This window comes from Bufo gargarizans, chromosome 4, assembly GCF_014858855.1.
Source record: "Bufo gargarizans isolate SCDJY-AF-19 chromosome 4, ASM1485885v1, whole genome shotgun sequence".
NCBI lineage: Eukaryota > Metazoa > Chordata > Amphibia > Anura > Bufonidae > Bufo > Bufo gargarizans.
In genome coordinates, this window is record NC_058083.1 from 179179418 (window position 1) to 179200258 (window position 20841).

The window sequence follows — 20841 nt, forward strand, 5'->3', positions numbered from 1 at the left end:
ACAGAGAGGGACTGACACCTATTGCCAGTACCAGACCTTGTTAAATCAATCATTTCTTCAATGAGAAACCACAAGAAACAAGGCAAGCATTTAACGTACGGTATCCTCCTGAATCTCCAGCGTGTATGAAATCACCTCTTCTGGAAAACATCCCTCTGGCCTCGTCCAGTGGAGACTTATCCATGTAATTCCAGCTCTAATAAGCTTCGGTGCTGCGGGTGTAGGAGGGATATTGCCTGATGTGCAGTACACAACCTCTTGGCTGTACTCACTATGAATAGACAAGAGACACCTCAATGAGTTGGTTGTTTACTATGCATTCCTTAATGAAATCAGCAGTTTATTTAATCTATCCTTCCAAAGTAACCAGCCATGGGAAGACACCTCATCCTGACAAGTAAGCCAATGCTTGATGAGAAGAACAAGACACTGATTATACTACTCTGGCCCTTACAGATTCCCTTCTTCTTTTAGAACTAACATTTGGGCATTTCTTATTTACTGATTTAAAAATACACTCATTAAGATCATTTTCTGCAGTCCGTCAAAGCAGAGTTTCCCGAAAGTGAAAAAAAAAACAAAAAAAACATGGCAGCCTGGACACTGCTGAAGCCTACCAGGCCTGTAACGGTAAGTCCCTGCTGCTCTGTGCATGAGGCAAAGCGCAGCAGGGGCAGTGTAAACATCCTATTCACTCTAATAAGTCTCTATTTGGGTGAATAGGACAAGGGAGCAAAAGATCCAGCTAAGAAATAAAAAGGTTAAAAAAATAAAAAAAAATCTAAAAGTTTAAAACACCCCCCTTTCCCAATGTTACATATAAAAATATATAAACAATAAAAAAATAAACATATTAGGTATCGCTGTGTCCAAAAATGTCAGAATTATCAAAAAAAGTGTTAAGATTTTTTCCCCCTGTTTTCCAATACAAGACATGGTAAAATAAATGGCGGCATTAAAAAATGCATCTTGTCCTGCAAAAAATAAGCTCTCATATGGCTATGTAAATGGGAAAAAAAAGAGGTTATGGCGATTGGAATGTGGGGAGGAAAAATTTAAAAATGAAAATAGGCCCGGTCTTTAAGGAGTTAAAGTTATTGTTAAATCATTAAAAACTCAGAGTAAATAATGCACCAAAAACCAAATAATCTTCTTCTCTATCAAAAATACTTCACATTATAGTGCATACATAAATGACTCATGGTCAAAAGCACATAGTATCACAAATTCCATACTTATAGATAAAGTCCTGTGTGTATAGGTTCCTTCTGAGGTTCAGCACATGGATTAGGGTGAAACTATAGTTTCTTCCCATCATTCTGCACTCAGTACCTCATAATGTCAAAGTTAAAACAGAAGCGGTCATTTATTAACCCTTTCTACCCCGGGCCAGTTTTCACCTTCCTGCCCAGGCCATTTTTTGCAAATCCAACATGTATCACTTTATGTGGTAATAACTTTGGAACACTTATTTATCCAAGTCATTCTGAGAATGTTTTCTCGTGACACATTGTACTTCACGATAGTCATAAATTTGAGTCAATCTAATTCACCTTTATTTATGAAAAACTCCCAAATTTACACAAATTTTTGAAAAATTAGCAATTTTCTAAATTTCGATTTCTCTGCTTTTAAAACAGAAAGTGACACCTCATGAAATATTTATTACTTAACATGACCCATATGTCTACTTTATGTTGGCATCATTTTGTAAATGTCATTTTATTATTTTATTTTTATTATTTTAGGACGTTAAAAGGCTTAGGCCCCTTTCACATGAGCCTGTCAGATTAGGTCCGGATGCGGTCAGTTTTACCTGCGATTGCGTTTAGTTTTTTCCGCGCTGGTGCAATGCGTTTTGATGCGTTTTTCACCAGCGTGATAAAAAACTGAAGGTTTAAAAACAACATCTCTTAGCAACCATCAGTGAAAAACGCATCGCACCCGCACTTGCTTGCGGATGCAATCCGTTATTCACGCAGCCCCATTCACTTCTTTGAGGCCAGAGCTGCGTGAAAAATGCAGAATATAGAACGTGCTGCGATTTTCACGCAACGCAGGTTGCTGCGTGATGCGTGAAAATCAACGCTCATGTACACAGACACAGAAATGAATGGGTCAGGATTCAGTGTGGGTGCAATGCGTTTACGTCATGCATTGCATCCACACGGAAAACTCGCTCGTTTGAAATGGGCCTTAGAATTTTAGAAGCAATTCTTAAAATTTTTAAGAAAATTTCTAAAACCCACTTTTCAAGGACCGGTTTTCAAGCTAATTTTACAAACTTTTTTAACCCATGTATACTCTTTTTTATTTTTTTCACACAATAATAGCATATTTTAAACAAAAAAACTATGTTTTAGTGTCTTATGTTCTGAGAGCTATAGTTTTTTTAATTTTTTGAGCGATTTATGTAGGGGCTCATTTTTTGCGGGATGAGGTGACGGTTTTATTGGTATCATTTTGTGGGATATAAGCCTTTTTGATTGGTTGGTATTGCACTTTTTGTGATGTAAGGTGACAAAAATGGCTTTTTTTGGCACAGTTATTTTATTTTTTTATGGTGTTTATCGGACGGGGTGGATCATGTGATATATTTATAAAATTGGTTGTTACGGACGCGGTGATACCTAATATGTGTGTTTTTTCTTTTTAATTATAAAATCAGGGGAAAAGGGGCGTTTTCCTTTTTTCACTTGAAACTTAATTTTTTATGAAAAACACAGTTTTTTTACTTTATTTTTGACTTTAACTTTTGGGGTCTGATCCCCTCTGCAATGCATTACAATATATCTGTATTGTAATGCAATGCCTGTTAGTGTATTACTCCTGGGCACCCGTAGAAGGCAGGTCCCAATGCCGTGCAAGGCATTGGGCAGCCTCTACACGGCATCGGGCTGCCTTCTCACTCATCGGGTCCCCGCCACAGCAGCGCGGGGACCCGATGGGATCCCTCACCCACAGCAAACCCCCTTCTATGTTGCGGTCAGCGAATGGGTTAATGCACTGGAATCTGGCTAACTGGAACAGTCGATCCCCTGCAGCTGATTGGGCGGGCGCAGCTCCTGCACCCGCCCGATCAGCGGGCCATAAGAGTATGGCGCTGGGCAGCAAGTCACGTCCCGCTGCGCTGTACTATTACGCCGCTGGTAGGGAAGGGGTTAAACTGGTGTAAAGTAAAACTGGCTTAGTTGCCCATAGCAACCAATAAGACTCCACCTTTCATTTTCCAAAGGAGCTGGCCAAAAGGAAAGGTGAAATCGGATTGGTTTCTATTGGCAACTAAGCCATTTCTACTTTACACCAGTTTGATAAATGACCCCCAGAATGTTCGAAATCTTTGCTAATGTATTGAAAAGGAAAAACTAAAATCTTGCATTGACATACTGTAAGTATTCAGACCCTTTAATCGGTATTTTGTTAAAGTACCTTTGGCCACAATTACAACCTTCAATCTTCTTGGGTATGATGCAACAAGGTTTGCACACCTTGATTTGGGGATTTTCTGTAATTCTTCTCTGCACATCCACTGAAGCTCTGTCAGGTTAGATGGGGACAGTCCATGGACAGCCATTTTCAATAGAGTTGAAGTAATGACTCTGGCTGTGACGGTCAAGGACACTCACAGAGTTATCCCTAAGCCTCTTCTGTGTTGTCTTGGCTATGTGCTTAGGGTCATTGTCTTGTTGGAAGGTAAACCTTCGGCCCAGAGCACTCTAGAATGATGAGCAGTGCCTGGTTTCTTCCAAAAATGATGCTTAGAATTGAGGACTAAATTTTCATTCTTGGTTTGATCATGCTACAGAATCTTGTTTCTGACTGTCTTAAGAGTATTTTAGGTGTTTTTTTCCTGCAAATTCCAGATAACTTTAATGTGTCTTTTATTGAGGAGAGGCTTTTTTCTGACCACTCTGCCATAAAACTCAAATTAGTGGAGTGCTGCAGTTAGGGCTGAAACGATTATTCGAATAACTCGATTAAATCGAGTCAAAAAATTCATCGATGCAGTTTCCCTGCATCGAGGAATCGTTTAGATCACGTGATCACGGAGCGGGAGTGAAATTAAGCGTCTCACTCACTGCTTCCGTGTCCTCCGAGGCCAGAGAGGCAGGACTGAGCCGGCCGGCCGGCACAGCGGAGGGAGGAGGAGGGAGTCTCTCCCTCACCACTGTGCGCGGCTGCCGCTGAACACCAATGAGGACAGAGTAGGAGGAGGAGGGGAGGGACTGTGGCCACTGCGCCACCAATGAATGTGCCGGCCATATCCCACAGGGTCCCCCTCCTCCCCCCCATCATTGGTGGCAGTGTCAGTTCCGATCGGAGCCCCAGCAGTGTAATGCTGGGGCTCCGATCGGTTACCATGGCAGCCAGGACGCTACTGAAGCCCTGGCTGCCATGGTATGTTAGTGAGCAGAGAGCAGCGCATTATACTCACGTGCGCTGTGGCCGCCGGTCGCTCCTTCTTCTGTCTGTGCGGCGCATTGCTAATGCAGATCAGAGGCTGGGGGGAGGGGGGGGCAGATCAGAGGCTGGGGGGGGAGGCAGATCAGAGGCTGGGGGGGAGGCAGATCAGAGGCTGGGGGGAGGCAGATCAGAGGCTGGGGGGGAGGCAGATCAGAGGCTGGGGGGGAGGCAGATCAGAGGCTGGGGGGGAGGCAGATCAGAGGCTGGGGGGGGAGGCAGATCAGAGGCTGGGGGGGAGGCAGATCAGAGGCTGGGGGGAGGCAGATCAGAGGCTGGGGGGAGGCAGATCAGAGGCTGGGGGGAGGCAGATCAGAGGCTGGGGGCAAGCAGATCAGAGGCTGGGGGGGAGGCAGATGGAGAGAGAGTGGTTAATGGAGGCTGCAAGCACCACCTTGGCATGTATAAAGTTATTGGTTTAGAGAGGGGTTAATGAAGGCACCTCCAAGGTGCTTTCATTAACCTCTTCAAACCAATAACTTTATACATGCCTAATGCCAAGGTGCTTCCATTAACCCCTCCAAATCCAATGGGCATGTATAAAGTTATTGGTTTGGAGGGGTTAATGGAAGCACCTTGGCATTAGGCATGTATAAAGTTATTAACCCCTTCAAACCAATAACTTTATACATACCTAATTACGTACGTTATTTTAAGTAGCTTTTTCTTATTAGATTACTCGATGAATCGAGAAATATAATCGATAGAATACTCGATTACAAAAATATTAATTTACTGCAGCCCTAGCTGCAGTGATGGTTGACCTTCTGGAATTTTATCCCAACTACACACAGATTCTTTAGAGCTTAGCAAGAGTGACCATTAGGTTCTTAGTCACCTCTTTTTCAAAGCCCTCCTCCCCGGATTACTTATTTTGGTAAGGCGACCAGCTATAGGAAGAGTCTTGGTTGTTCCAAACTTCCATTTAAGAATTATTGAGGCCACTGTGCTCTTGGGAACTTTCAGTGTAGCAGAAATTTTTTATACCCTTCTCGAGATCTGTGCCTCCACAAAATCCCGTCTTTGAGCTCCATAGACATTTCTTTCCTCCTTATGGCTTGGTTTTTACTCTGAGTTTCTACACCTTCATTGGAGTCCACCTGTGGTAGATTATGTTGATTGGACGTGATTTGGAAAGATATTCCCTTTTCTATATAAGGTCTCACAGCTGATAATGCACATCAAAGATGAAATGGGAAGCACCCAGAATTAAATTTCAAGTGTCATAAGAAAGGGTCAGAATTCCATGCAAAATTTTCGTTTTTCCTTTTTAATAAATTTGCTAAAAAAAAAAATCTACCCTACCTTGCATGTCACTCCTCATTCACTCCCTGTCAATCAAAGTGCAACTAAGTAAAAGAAAATTATTTACATGACTAATACTCCATGCTTGTTCCCTGGAGACCCACGGTTAGAAAGTACTGTTGGCATATACATGTATGACTAAAGCCAATCCTGGGGGCATGAATTTACAGCAGTAGTGGTGCACACTGCTACTAAGCCACCTATACTAATGCATGTGTTGCCTACTATGCAAGTGCTACAAAACCAAGTGACCATAATAAATTAATCATTACAATAGAAACATCTATTTCATACCTGGGTTCCTATAACTTACATTGATTTCTGGCATGTAGATCCAAAATAAACAAATATTTATGTTCAAAGTACAGAAAAGCCCCAGATTTAATTCTCCTTATCTGAATGCTCTCCAGACATATCCAAAAATGAGTTAGGAGAGTTCACAACTGCCCCTTAATTAAAATCCCATGACTTACGTTTTCTATTTTAATACCAACAAAACCGTCAGGAAAACCTTTTACTTGCCAATTATTAATAATCCTTCGCCAGTCATGCAAGGAGGTAGACTTTACATAACTTGCTCAATTACTGTAACTATTTAAATCCTATTTACCACAAATTTCAATAGTTCCAAAAATTTTCAGTCATTTATTTGTTTAACCCTTTCAGGCCCGGAGGTGTTTTTTTTTGCGTTTTCGTTTTGCGCTCCCTGCCTTCCCAGAGCCATAACTTTTTTATTTGTCTGTTCACATAGCCATATGAGGGCTTGTTTTTTTGCGGGTCTAGTTGTACTTTCCAACGCCACCATTTAATATTGCATATGCTGTAGTGGGAAGCGGGAAAAAAATTCCAAATTTCTTGCGATATTGCAAGAAAAAAAGCAATTCTACCATAGTTTGAGGGTTTTTATATTTAGGACGTTCAATGTACGATAAAACTGGTTACTTTTATTGTACAGGTCAGTACGAATGCGGCAATAACTTATATGCATAGTTTTTCTTGTGTTTTGATTTGTAATTTTTTGTCGCCATATTTTGACCCCTATAACTTTTTTGTAATTTTGTGTACGGAGCTGTATGGGGGGCTAATTTTTTTGTGGGGCGATCTGAACTTTTCATTGATACCATTCTGGTGTGTATGACTTTTTGATAACTTTTTATTTAATTTTTTAGGAGAAAATGAAGCGTCTAAAAATGGCGAATCGGCCATTTGGACGCTTTTTTCCCATTTTGCTGTTTGCCGTATGGGGAATATATTTTTATACAATGGTTGTTTTCGCACCTCAGGACGTGTATTTTTTTAGTTCTTTTATTTTTATTTTGGGAAAAGGTTTTTTTCACTTTCTCCCTTTATTGTAAACATCAATTCCTAAGACCCAAAAACTTTACTAGGAGAGCTGGCTACTGCCAAAGACACAACCATTAAAGGGGTTTTCCAGGCTTGTAATATTGATGACCTATCATCAGGATAAGTCTTCAATATCAGATCGGCGGGGGTTCAACACCCAGCACCCCTCCCGGTTAGCTGTTTGAAGAGAAGGCAGGCGCCTAGCTGCTATATTTATGACGAGCAGGGAGAAAGACAGAAGACGGCACGCGCGCACGGTGCGTGCCTTCTCTTCATACAACTGATTGGTGGGTGCTCTGATATAGATGACCTATACAGATGACCTACACTGATGAGAGGCAATTACCCCGAAACAGCTGCAGATGAAGTGCTGGCATATTTAATATCCAAGTCATGTCTCAAGACTTAATTAAAGGGTCGAACAATCACTGATATAACCTCCCTCGTGTACAGCTATTAGTGACTGACCGCTATCTCCGTATACAAACTTACACAGAGAATAATATGAATCACTGATAACACTTCCCCGTGTACAGCCATCAGTGACTGACAGCTATCTTTGTATACACACTTACACAGAGAATAATATCAATCACTGATAACACCTCCCCCTTGTACAGCTATCAGTGACTGACCGCTATCTCTGTATACACATTTACACAGAGAATACTATCAATCACTGATAACTCCCCTGAGTACAGGTATCAGTGACTGACAGCTATCTCTGTATAAACATTTACACAGAGAATAATATCAATCACTGATAACACTTTCCCGTGTACAGCCATCAGTGACTGACAGCTATCTCTGTATACACACTTATTAGAGAATGCTATCAATCACTGATAACACTTCCCCGTGTACAGCTATCAGTGACTGACAGCTATCTCTGTATACACATTTACACAGAGAATACTATCAATCACTGATAACAACTCCCCTGTGTACAGGTATCAGTGACTGACAGCTATCTCTGTATACACACTTACACAGAGAATGCTATCAATAACTGATAACACCTCCCCTGTGTACAGCTATCAGTGACTGACAGCTATCTCTGTATACACACTTATTAGAGAATGCTATCAATCACTGATAACACCTCCCCGTGTACAGTTATTAGTGATTGATACACACTTAAGGCCAGTGTCAGACTGAGATGCCCTGGGCCCACCAGTGGAATTGATTCTGAGCACCCACCATACAGCTACCATAAATGAAAATATTTTCGGTCTCATGCACTTGACCGTGTGCATTTTAGTACACAATACAGTGGGCAAAACAGAAATATATTGTGTACTATATCAAAGTTTTTTCATGAAGCAACAAACACATGGCTTTTAGTTGATAACTTGGTTTTATACAGTCAGCAGTGTGGATGGTACTAAATGAACCACCCAGTCCCTCAGCCAGGCTAAACAACATCCAAAAAGAAGAAAATGTTTGCCAGCAACTGAAAAAGTTTATTGGAGTGAATATATCATAAGGAAAAGGGCTACACGGTGGCACTGGCTGCACAGCAGCTGTCATGGCCAGGATCGCTAAGTAGCGGTGATCCTAAAGAAATAAATGGGATCTTCATGACAGTCATAAGAAATCTAACAAATAAAAATGATTTATGTAACGAACAAAAAAAACTTATGGCTGTCAAAAAGTATGTATTATATATAAATAAATAAAAATAAATAAAAAAATTAAAAAAAGGAAAATGTGCCTGGTCATAAAAAGCTCAGGAAGAGGACCAGTCGAACATTCTAACCTTTATTTTTATATTCTGTAAAGGAATGGGAAAGAAAGGAAATCTGCTTTTTTATGGCATGCACTGTAATTTGATTTTTATTTAAAAAAAATGTGAAATAGAATAAAAAAACACTTTATACACTGTCACCATGTACTGGAAATGCTATATAATATACACTGCCTGTCCAAAAGAAAAGTAGCCACCCCAAAAAAGCCTTTAGCTTTGATTACGGCACACATTTGCTGTGGCATTGTTTCGATAAGCTTCTGCAATGTCACAAGATCTATTTCCATCCAGTGTTGCATTCATTTTTCACCAAGATCTTGCATTGATGATGGTAGAGTCTGACTGCTGCACATCCCAAAGATTCTCAATGGGGTTAAGGTCTGGACTCTGTGGTGGCCAATCCATGTGTGAAAATTATGTCTCATGCTCCCTGAACCACTCTTTCACAATTTGAACCTGATGAATCCTAGCAACCTAGTCATCTTGGAATATGCCCGTGCCATCAGGGAAGAAAAAAATCCATTGATGGAATAACCTGGTCATTCAGTCTGTTCAAGTAGTCAGCTGACCTCATTCTTGGAGAACATACTGTTGCTGAACCTAGACCTGACCAACTGCAGCAACCCCAGATCATAGCACTGCCCCCAAAGGCTTGTACAATAGGCACTAGGCATGATGGGTGCAACACTTCATCTGCCTCTCTTCTTACTCTGATGTGCCCATCACTCTGGAACAGGGTAAATCTGGACTCATCAGACCACATGACCTTCTTACAGAGTCCAATCTTTATGCTTCCTAGCAAATTAAAGCCTTTTTTTCTGGTTTGCCTCACTGATTAGTGGTTTTCTTACGGCTACACAGCTGTTCAGTCGCAATCCCTTGAGTTCCCTTCGCATTGTGCATGTGGAAATGCTCTTACTTTCACTATTAAACATAGCCCTGAGTTCTACTGTTCTTTTTCTTCGATTTGATTTCACCCAAAGTTTAAGTGATTGCCGATCACGATCATTCAGGATTTTTTTCCCGCCACATTTCTTCCCCGCTATCCTTTCAGTTTTTAATAATGTGTTGGACAGTTCTTAAGCCAATTTTAGTAGTTTCTGCAATCTCAGATCTTTTCTCTGCTTGATGCAAGCCAGTGATTTGACCCTTCTCAAACAGAGTAACATCTTTTCCACGATCACGAGATGTGTCTTTCAACATGGTTGTTTAAGAAATGAGAGGCAACTCATTGCACCAGTTGGGGTTAAATAACTTATAGCCAGCTGAAAGATAATCGCTCATGCAGTAATTATCCAATAGGAGGCTCATAACTATTTGCTTAGTTAAATCCAGGTGGCGACTTTTTTTTTGGACAGGCAGTGTATATTACTAAAAGGGTGCCATGGTCGTAAGGAAGCTGTTACACCAGACGTCGGCACAGTCTGCAAATCTACTAAGGTTTACTACTTCCTGCTAGCCTCCTGACGAAACTTAGAGGATCCCTCCCACACGCACAGCAGCACTTTGGTATGTTTTTATTATAGAACTTGGTAGCCATTTTCTCATCTGAGTCTCTCTTTTTAGAAGATGGAATGTCATTGTAAGATGTCAGGTGTAGGAAGCCACTGCATATAGCACGGTGAAGAGGTATCAATTGGTGACCTTATTCTGAATGCTGTTCATGTATGCTCTGTCTCCTCATGCTTGGATATTTCAGGACAACAGAATAGATATGAGTGTTGATTCTATGGCTTAGATGAATTATTGTGGTATACCGATTGCCTTACTATTAGGTATTGCAAAGTGGCATGCATTTTTTTATTCCCTACTATCAATTATTTATCTGTATATTTTAATAATGGTAAATTAATAAAAATGTATTATTAAGGAACTTTTAAACTCATTCTTTTTGGACGTAAGGTTTACTACTTGCTGATTCTTAATGGGCGTGTGATTCTAGGCAATCTCTTAATTTATTTGTATACTGTACAGACTTTTGTTTTTTGCTACGTGGGATGACACCACTCTTCAGAATGTTGGCTGTGTAGAACTGCTGGCAACAGCAAATGATGGTTTGGATGCATGTTCGGTGACCATCATTATTGCAATGTCAGGGTGCAGATTTTGTGGCAGAATATCTTGCGACTGAAAATCAGTTCTATTCATTTGAATAGGGCAGTGAGCTTGAGTGGACTTCTGAGAGCCCCATTAAGGTGAATGGAACTGATTTTCAGTCCTGGAATTTTCTGACAAAAAGTCACATGATGCAGATTATGTGCTGTTTTTCTGTGCGGATTTTTATATGGAAAAACCGCAGCGTAATACAGTACCAGTAATAAATGCATTAGATAAGACATGTACACTTTCTGTGCAGAAACTGACCTGGCATGTGCATTTAGAAGTCATGTCAACTGTTGGTGTAATCATTTGGCACATTTCACCCATTGCAATCTGCAGCAAATCTGCAACAAAAAACTAAGTAACAGATGCAGTTTTTGGTGCAAATTTGGTGTTTCCTGCACATGGGTACATGTATATGAACAGAAAATCTGCACACCTGTGCATAACTGCATGTGTTTCTGGCAAATTTGCTGCGGTTTTCTCACAATTTGCACCCTTGTATTGCAAAGGTTGTAATCTCCCCCGGAATTGAAGAAAAAAGCAAAATGTACATGAGATCTCATCTCTTTGCTGGTACTGTATTACGTTGCTGTTTGTCGGCATGAGAACCCATGTGGAAAAACATGTCATCTCCATCATGTGCAGGCACTCTAAGGATCCATTCAGACATCCGTAGTTCTGGGTCTGCATCCGTTCCACAATTTTGCGTAACCATTCATTCCGTTCCGTGACACCGCAAAAAAGATAGAGCATGTTCCATTCTTGCCCACAATCGCAGTCAAGGATAAGCATTTCTATCACAGGGCCAGACACGTACGTGTGGGCGGGCAGCTGGGAATTCTGCCTGTCTCTGTGTGCCGTCAACAAGATGACGAATGCAGACGTAGATCACTCTTCAGGTGGAGGGGCGCACAGTGAAAGAATATGGGCCACGTCTCGGCAGCAACACAGGCAGCAACCTATTACTTGCTGCACTTCCCTCCTCCCTGGACCCACCAAAGCTAATTCAGTTAGTGGAGAATGTACTGTATATACATCAGCAGCGTGACACCCGATCGGCAGGCAGATTACATGAAACTTTAGCGGGCAGGGCACTTACATTCCTGCAAATTAGTCTGTTAGACAGTGCAGACTAGGGCCCACCGAGGAATTCACCGGCTCCCCGGTGGGCCAGTCCGACCCTGCTTTACACCGCACAATGTTACAGCCGATTGATCGGAAAAAAGGGGTTTTCTTCTAGACAGTCTGCTGTTCTTTCAGTGAAGGAGACGACAGAATTTACATGCCGCAATCTCCTTCACAGTATGAGGACGAGGGATTGCTATTGGAGAATTATTGTTTCTGGGCAGCAGATCACTGTTTAGACAGCACGATCTGCTGCCCAGAAACAATAATTGATGTGCCTACACAAACAACATTTCACTCGTTCATCTAGTGTTCGATGGCGTATTTAGATGGGCAGATTGTAGGGAATGAACATTAGCAGGGATGGTCGTTCCCTTTAATCTGCTCGAAAATCAGGCCGTGTAAATACACCTGCTATCAATCACTGATAACACCTTCCCAGTGACCATCTACCAGGGACTGACTGTTATCTCTGCATATACAATTAGACAGAGAATTATATCAACTACTGATAACACCTCCCTGCATACAGTGACTGACAGCTATCTCTGTATACACACTTACACAGAGAATACTATCAATCACTGATAACACCTCCCTGTGTACATCTATCAGTGACTGACACCTATCTCTGTATACACATTTACACAAAGAATACTATCAATCACTGATAACACCTCCCTGTGTACAGCTATCAGTGACTGACAGCTATCTCTGGATACACACTTATACAGAGAATACTATCAGTCACTGATAACACCTCCCCTGTGTACAGCTATCAGTGACTGACAGCTATCTCTGTATACATACTTACACAGAGAATGCTATCAATCACTGATAACACCTCCCTGTGTACAGCTATCAGGGACTGACCGCTATCTCTGTATACACACTTACACAGAGAATGCTATCAATCACTGATAATACCTCCCCTGAGTATAGCTGTTAGTGACTGACAGCTATCTATATATACACACTTACACTGAGAATACTATTAATCCCTCATAACACCTCCCCTGTGTACAGCTATCAATGAATGACAGTTATCTCTGTATACACACACACAGATTACTATCAATCACTGATAACACTTCCCCCGTGTACAGCTATCAGTGAATGACAGCTATCTCTGGATACACACTTACACAGAGAATGCTATCAATCACTGATAACATCTCCCTGTGTACAGCTATCAGTGACTGACAGGTATCTCAGTATACACACTTACACAGAGAATGCTATCAATAACTGATAACACCTCCCCTGTGTACAGCTATCAGTGACTGACAGCTGTCTCTGTATACACACTTACACAGAGAATGCTATCAATAACTGATAACACCTCCCCTGTGTACAGCTATCAGTGACTGACAGCTATCTCTGTATACACACTTACACAGAGAATGCTATCAATAACTGATAACACCTCCCCTGTGTACAGCTATCAGTGACTGACAGCTATCTCTGTATACACACTTACACAGGGAATGCTATCAATCACTAATATAACCTTCCTGTGTACAAGTGCACCAGCACTCTGCAAACACAAATAATAAAGTAAATACAATAGTGCCATACTCACTATAGAAAATGTAAAATGCTAGTGCTACGTTATAAATGTGAGATTCTTGGCAAATACATTTTGTACAAGATAAATTACAGGTTTTACTGAATCTTTTCCCACAAAAATGTATATGAATCTGCTCAGAATCTCCTGTTCTACAATATCCTGCCTGCAGATTGCTTTGCATTTTGTGGTGATGAGTACTCTTTAAAATATTGCTTACAAATTACATGTTCAGCCAGTAAAATAATAAACACTAAGGGATACATGCAAAATACAAGAGGCTCAAGAAGTTTAAAGAAGTTTAAGTGATACACTTACCTTTTCCCAATATCATTGCGTGCTGCTACTCTAAATGTATACCCCATTGCCGGACACAATTTTGTCAGCTTACAGTGCCTTTGGTTTCCCGTGTAACACTCTCTGAACACGCTGTTTCGTTTACCCTGTGGTAAAAGAGAAACATTTTCTGTCATTGCTCTTTTTACTTGTTTTACATTGCTCGTTTGCATTTCGTGACATTGTTAAATTTGGTTGCATCTAACTTTTCCCTGACATTCTAAAGATTCCAATGTACCAGTGCTCAGGAGGCTAGTCAGGGGCATTTACGAAACCCACTAAAGGGGCACAGAAAAGTTTGTTTGTTATTAAAGGGGTTCTGCACTTTCATTTAACTGATGACCTATCCTCTGGATAGATCATCAGCTTCTGATCGGCGGGGGTCCAACACCCGGGACCCCCGCCGATCAGCTGTTTGAGAAGGCAGCGGCGCTCCAGCAGCGCGGTGGCCTTCTCACTGTTTACCACCGGCCCACTGACATCACGACTAGTATCAACTAGCGTGGGCACGGTTAAGCTCCATTCACGTGAACAGAGCTTAGCCCCGCCCACGCTAGTTGATACTAGTCGTGACGTCAATGGGCCGGTGGTCAACAGTGAGAAGGCTGCCGCGCTGCTGGAGCGCCGCTGCCTCCTCAAACAGCTGATCGGCGGGGGTCCCGGGTGTCGGACCCCCGCCGATAAGAAGCTGATGATCTATCCAGAGGATAGATCATCAGTTAAATGAAAGTGCAGAACCCCTTTAAGGAGATTAATAAATATAAAATGTTGAAAATATTCTTTTGGAGGGAGGGCAGTTGATGAGATGGAGGCACTTTTTCCATCTGCAAGGCAAATATTTTCCTATCGGTTCTTGACAGGGAAATATACATCTGTGAATGATATGTACTCCCTGAGCAAAAAGCTAGTGCAATCCTTAGAGAGCCAATACTTCCTGAGCGCACATAAACCCAACATGCTAAGAGAAGAAAACATATAGAGCGTTCTTATTGATTGCTCTCTTCTGGTTTACGTTCAGGCTTGCTGTAATGTTTAGTCACTGGCTGGCCGTGCAGTTTCTGTGTTTATATCCTGTTTCTGTCTAATGAGCTTAACAGAAGAAAAGCTATGGGGCCGTTTGACATGAAAAGCTGTTCATATTTTTGTATGTTGCCAACAAGACTGACCAATAAAGCAAAAAAAAACAAAAAAAAACAACGAAAAAAGTCAAAGATTCTGTTTTGTTACAAAGAGCCTTATAGAACAGCACGGTGGCTCAGTGTTTAGCACTGGTGCCTTGCATCCTAGGTTCGAATCCAACCAGTTTGTATGTTCTTCCTGTGTTTGTATGGGTTTCCTCCCACACTCCAAAGACACACTGATAGGGAACTTAGATTGTGAGCCCCATTGGGGACAGCTTGATGCTAATTGTCTGTCAAGTGCTGCGGAATATAGCAGTGCCATATAAGTGCACAAAATAAATAAAGGAGTTCTACAGGATTAGAACATCATTGCTGCTTTCTTTAAAAAAAAATAGCACCCCCTCTCCGGAGGTTATGTCTGGTACTGCAGCACAGCTGCACTGTAGATGTAAAGGTGTTGTTTATTCCCTATTTCGTATAGTAAAAGTAAAACTTATTCAAAGGGACAGGGACAGTCAGTAAAACACTGCTACCTGAACAATGGGAGTACGTTGATAAGAAGAATATTAAAATTATCTACCACAAGCCTAGAAAAATGCACCGGTTTCATGCAAATCAGCCTGTGTGAACCAATCCAAATACTAGATGGCTTCCTCATAACTTCCCTGCTTAGTTGCAAAATGTTCTTATGTATTCTTACCTCATCCCACTGTAAAAGGTAGCTGGTGATTTTTGAACCATTATCAACTGGCGCCTGCAATAACAGCAGATCATTATTCTATATAAATACAATGTAGCACATGATAATGGTTTATCAATGATATTTGCAAAATACTGTAACACAACATAGAGGGAAGAACACAGGGATGCATCACATACAATGCATTTGAAAAATCTTCAGATCCTTTCACTTTTTTTACATTTTGTTATGTTCCGGCCTAGTACTAAAAACAAAAACAAAAAAAAAAACATTTTCTCCATTATTCTGCCATCAATCATGAAAAAATGAGAACAGAATGTTAAAAATCTTTAATTTAAAAAGGTAAAACTAAAATCTTACATTGACATAAGAGTTCAGAACCTTTACTCAGGACTTAATTGAAGAACCTTTGGAGGGGATTACAGCCTCCGGTGTTCTTGGGTGTGATGCTAAAAAGGCTTGCACACCTGGATTTGGAGATTTTCTGCCGTTCTTCTGTGCAAATCTTTTGTCAGGTTGGATGGGGACCATTAGTGGACAGGCATTTTCAAGTCTCTCCAAAGATGTTCAATTCAAGGTTCTGGCTTTGCCACTAAAAGACATTCACAGAGTCTTCCCTAAGCCACTCCTGTGTTGTCCTAGCTGTGTGCTTAGTTAGGGTCATTGTCTTGTTGGATGGTGAACCTTCGGTCCAGTCTGAGTTCCAGGGAACTCTAGATCATGTTTTCATTAAGAGTATCTCTGTACTTTGTACATTCAGCTTTCCCTCAACCAGTCTCCTTGTCCCAGCCACTGAAAAACATACCCTCAGCATGATGCTGCCACCATGTTTACTGTGGGGAATATATTAGGCAGGTGATGAACAGTGCCTGGTTTCCGCAAGACACGACCCTTAGAATTGAGCCCAAACATTTCTGAAAGTCCTTTAGTTGCTTTTTTGCAAATTCCAGGTGGGCTTTCATGTGTCTTTTACTGAGGAGTGACTTCATTCTGCCCACTTTACCATAAAGCCTAGATAGGTGGAAGACTGCAATGATGGTTGACCTTCTAGAAGTTTCTCCCATCTGCACACAGGATCTTTGGAGATCAACCAGAGTGACTATTTGGCTCTTGGTCACCTCTGCTACCAAGGTCCTTCTCCCCTGATAACTTAGTTTGGTAAGGTGGCCAGCTGTAGGGAGAGACCTGGTTGTAGAGACCTGGTAGTTCTAAACCTCTTCCATTTAAGAATTGTGGAGGTCACTGTGCTCTTGAGAACTCTCAGTGCGCAGACATTTTTTGTATCCTTGTCCAGATGTGTGCCTCATTCAAATCTGGTCTCTGAGCTCTTTCCTCTTCATTGCTTGGTTTTTGCTCTTACTGTATATGCATCGACAGCTGTAAGACCTTATATTGGCAGGTGTGTGTCTTTCCAAATTATGGTGGATTCCAATCAAGGTGTTTAAAAATCTCAGAAGAAATGGGAGGGCCTCAGAGCTAAATGTCAAGTGTCATGGGTAGGGCACAAAAAAATACTTGTAAAATTTTAGTTTTACTTTTTAATAAATTTGGAAAAATTGCTAAGATTCTGTTATCACTTTCTCATTATGGGATATTGAGATTAATGGAGGAAAACTTTTTTCTTTTTTTTTTTAGCACAAGGCAGTAACATAACAAAATGTAAAAGGGTCTAAAGCAGGGATCTTAAACTGCGGCCTACCAGCTGTTGCAAAACTACAACTTCCACAATGCCCGGACAGCCTACAGGTATCAGCCTACAGCAGGGCATTGTGGGAGTTGTAGTTTTGCAACAGCTGGAGGGCCGCAGTTTAAGATGCCTGGTCTAAAGACTTTGCATTGTATTTGGACCAATAGGTGGATGACTTACCTTCCATTGTAGTGTGAGTGAACTTTTGGATCTTTGAGACAGCTTAGGTGGAAATGGACATTCGGGTGCACAGCTGTGAGTGGTGAATGTTACAGGTTCTGAACAGGATCCCTTTACTGATTTATTTGTTGTATAGACTCTAAGGCAAACACAAGTTACATAAGTTAAGTGACCTTCATCAGGTATGTAGGTATACTTTATATACTCTAGAAAGAACATATTTAACAGAATAGAAAAAAATAATGAGCTCACACTACAGCAATTCTGACTTTTTAGTTGTTGTTCCCTTTGAACAGTCCCTTTTGGTTAAAATGCTTGTAAAAAAAGCATTACACAGTTCCCACTGAAATCACTGGACTATGCATGTAATACATAGATGCCATAATACTGCCAGGATTTACACAACTATGTATTTCCATTGTTAAATTGGTCTTTATCACAATACGATACCACAGGATAGGGAATACTTACCTGACTGGTGTGGGTCTGACCACTAGGACCCCACTGATCACAAAAATGGGAAGCAGCAAGTCGAGCACGTGCACTGCCACTCCATTTATTCCTTATGGAGATGCCACAGATAGTTGACTACAGCACTAGGGTACATGCAGAGACATGCCACTCCCGTTATCATAAATCGGAAAATGGCTGGCTCACAGTAATTTGCATATATCTTTACAAATTCATATACATAACAATAAAATACCACAAATAAAATAAAAAAAACCTCAAAATTTCATTCACCCTATAATATGATCACGGTCCCTTTAAAATGCGGAGCTCTCGCATATATAAAGTCTGTGGGAGGCGAGTGTTCGCTGGGTCAGTATCCGTGAGTAACAAGCTTACAAACCCCCATAGGATGAGCTACAGACCCGACAGAGTTGTATATGAACACATACCATATGCACATTACGCACAGTATCTGATAAAGCAGCTGACCAGCAAACAATATCATACAGTAAGCTGCTCAGATATAAGAGAACGTCGGATACAGACTGCCACAAAGTTCTAGGAGTCTGAATATCAACTGATTCTAATAGACGCACACCAAAGAGATGAACTAAAAGAAAAGGAAAACGTGTTTTATATATGAACTTTTTTATATGTGAAAGCTCCGCATTTAAAGGGACTGATCATATTATAGGGTGGATTAAATTTGGGAGTTATTTTTTGTATTTTATTGTTATGTATATGAATTAGTAAAGATATATGCAAATTACTGAGAGCCAGCCATTTTCAGATTTTTGGTCATATATATCACTAATTGGTGGTTAGTGGGCTGTGCTCCAGTGTAACTGGTGGGCATCCTCTATTTTTGTTGTGTATATAAACGTTAGCTCCCATTATAATGAATTATGGGGTCCCAGTGGTCAAACCCCCACCAATGAGATATTGATCCTCTATACTGTGGATAGGGGATAAGTCTGGATTGTGGGAAAACCCCTACAATGGTCAACCAGCCTGGCTTTATAAAAGGGAGGTTGTGTCAAAGTTATTTACTTGCTTTTTATGAAGAAAGTAATCTAGACGGACAAGGGGGCTACCAGTGGATACCAAATACACAATAATTTAACATGTTGTGACAGCATATTAGGTTTACTTGTTTAGTACATTTGTGACTGAGAACAAAATTGGATAAGATTAAAAGAGTTCAAGATGTATTTCTGGAGGGTAATAATATTACAGGTTACAGTTATTACATTTCTGGAGAGGGATCGTTGATCCAGGGACTTATTCTGATTGCCTGATTGGAGTCAGGAAGGCATCTTCCCTCCTGAAATGAGCAAAAATTGGCTTCTACCTCATGAGGGTTTTTTGCTTTCCTCTGGATCAAATTTGCAGGAAACAGGCCAAACTGGATGGACAGATGTCTTTTTAACATACAAACTATGTTACTTTGTTACCATATTCAAAGGGTAGTCACAAACGGGTCAAATTCACACTGGACTAATGTTCAGGCCCCCCAGAGCGTTTTGCTTGGGGGACACATGGGGGTAATGACACCATTAATATGTGTTTTTTGTATGGTTTTGCATGTTTTCTCTCCCCCCCCCTTTTCTTGTTTTCCCAATTTTTTATTTCAGGTTTTATGAAAGGGTTAAGTCCTGTCAGAATCAGCTGGTTTTAGCCGGTCTCACCTGAGCCTTGGATGTCAAGCAGGGATCTTCTCTGATTGGTGCAGCTGGTTGCTGGGGGAGATTTCTGGACAGCTGATTGGTGTGGATGCCAGCGGCGGGAAAGTTTAGTCCTTAAAATGAGGGTTTTGGCGGCGCTTCTGGGCCAGTTTTATCAAGACCGGATCGTCGCCCCGCCCTCCCTCCCTATTCTTTTGCTTATTTCGCTTTGCTTTATTAGAGGGGCTGTATCAAACACCTCTAAAACTATTGCTGAGTGGATTTCGGTAATTATTGGAATTTTTAATGGTTATTTATTTATGAATTTTGAAGTTTTAATTATTTATTAATTTATTTACCCTTAATAAAGCATTGCGGCCATTTTTATTCCATCACAAAGTGTCATGTCATTATTTTTAGTATTTATTTTAGGATAAGCTAAGTCAGAAATGGGTCATTTGCTTCCATGTTATAAGCATCTTGACTATGCAGCTCAATTTTGGGCACCAGTTCAGAAAAAAAGAGATTACAGAGCTGGAGAGAGTTCAAAGGGCAACCAAATTAATAAGGAGTATAGAACACCTCAGTCATGAAGAAAAGTTGTCAAAACTAAAAGTATTTACCCTATAGATCTGAGGCGAGGTATGATACAGTTATTCTTTCTGTGGATCCCTGAGAACACATGGCCACTGACTGTGCTTCAGTTTCAGCACATCTGACAACATTACTTTACTATCCAAGGCATAAAGATATAGAACATGTTGACACAGAATTTGTGTGGATAGCTTTAAAGTATATTTGTCAGAAAATACCACCCTATTACATTACCTATAATTCCTGGTAGGGCTGACCCTGCTGATTAAAGCCATAACTCTCTTCCCTCAATCCATTGCTATATTTAGGAGAAATAAGTGCTTTAAAATTATGCAAATTAGAGCTGAAGTGCACCTAGGGTGGGCCCTAGAAAATCTGTGCACACTGTCTCCTATTTCTCCTTCTCTGGACACCCCCCCTCAACCTGAATGACAGGGCCAGGCATCCAGGTGGA

At 41.0% G+C, this 20841-nt stretch overlaps 1 protein-coding gene across 4 annotated transcripts in view; it reads right to left on the reverse strand.

Annotated features, from left to right (window-relative positions):
- The window catches only part of FNDC3B (fibronectin type III domain containing 3B), a 373528-nt gene that overhangs the window by 110107 nt on the left and 242580 nt on the right, over positions 1 to 20841 (reverse strand). For 3 of the 4 annotated variants that reach the window (XM_044291975.1, XM_044291976.1, XM_044291977.1), the window contains exons 10-13: positions 17677 to 17815; positions 15810 to 15863; positions 13971 to 14095; positions 100 to 271 (exon numbers count right to left, since the gene is read on the reverse strand). In XM_044291975.1, coding sequence (XP_044147910.1) covers positions 100 to 271; positions 13971 to 14095; positions 15810 to 15863; positions 17677 to 17815 — 490 coding nt within the window. The remainder of the gene's footprint in view (positions 1 to 99; positions 272 to 13970; positions 14096 to 15809; positions 15864 to 17676; positions 17816 to 20841) is intronic. The other variant, XM_044291978.1, reaches the window with a different exon arrangement.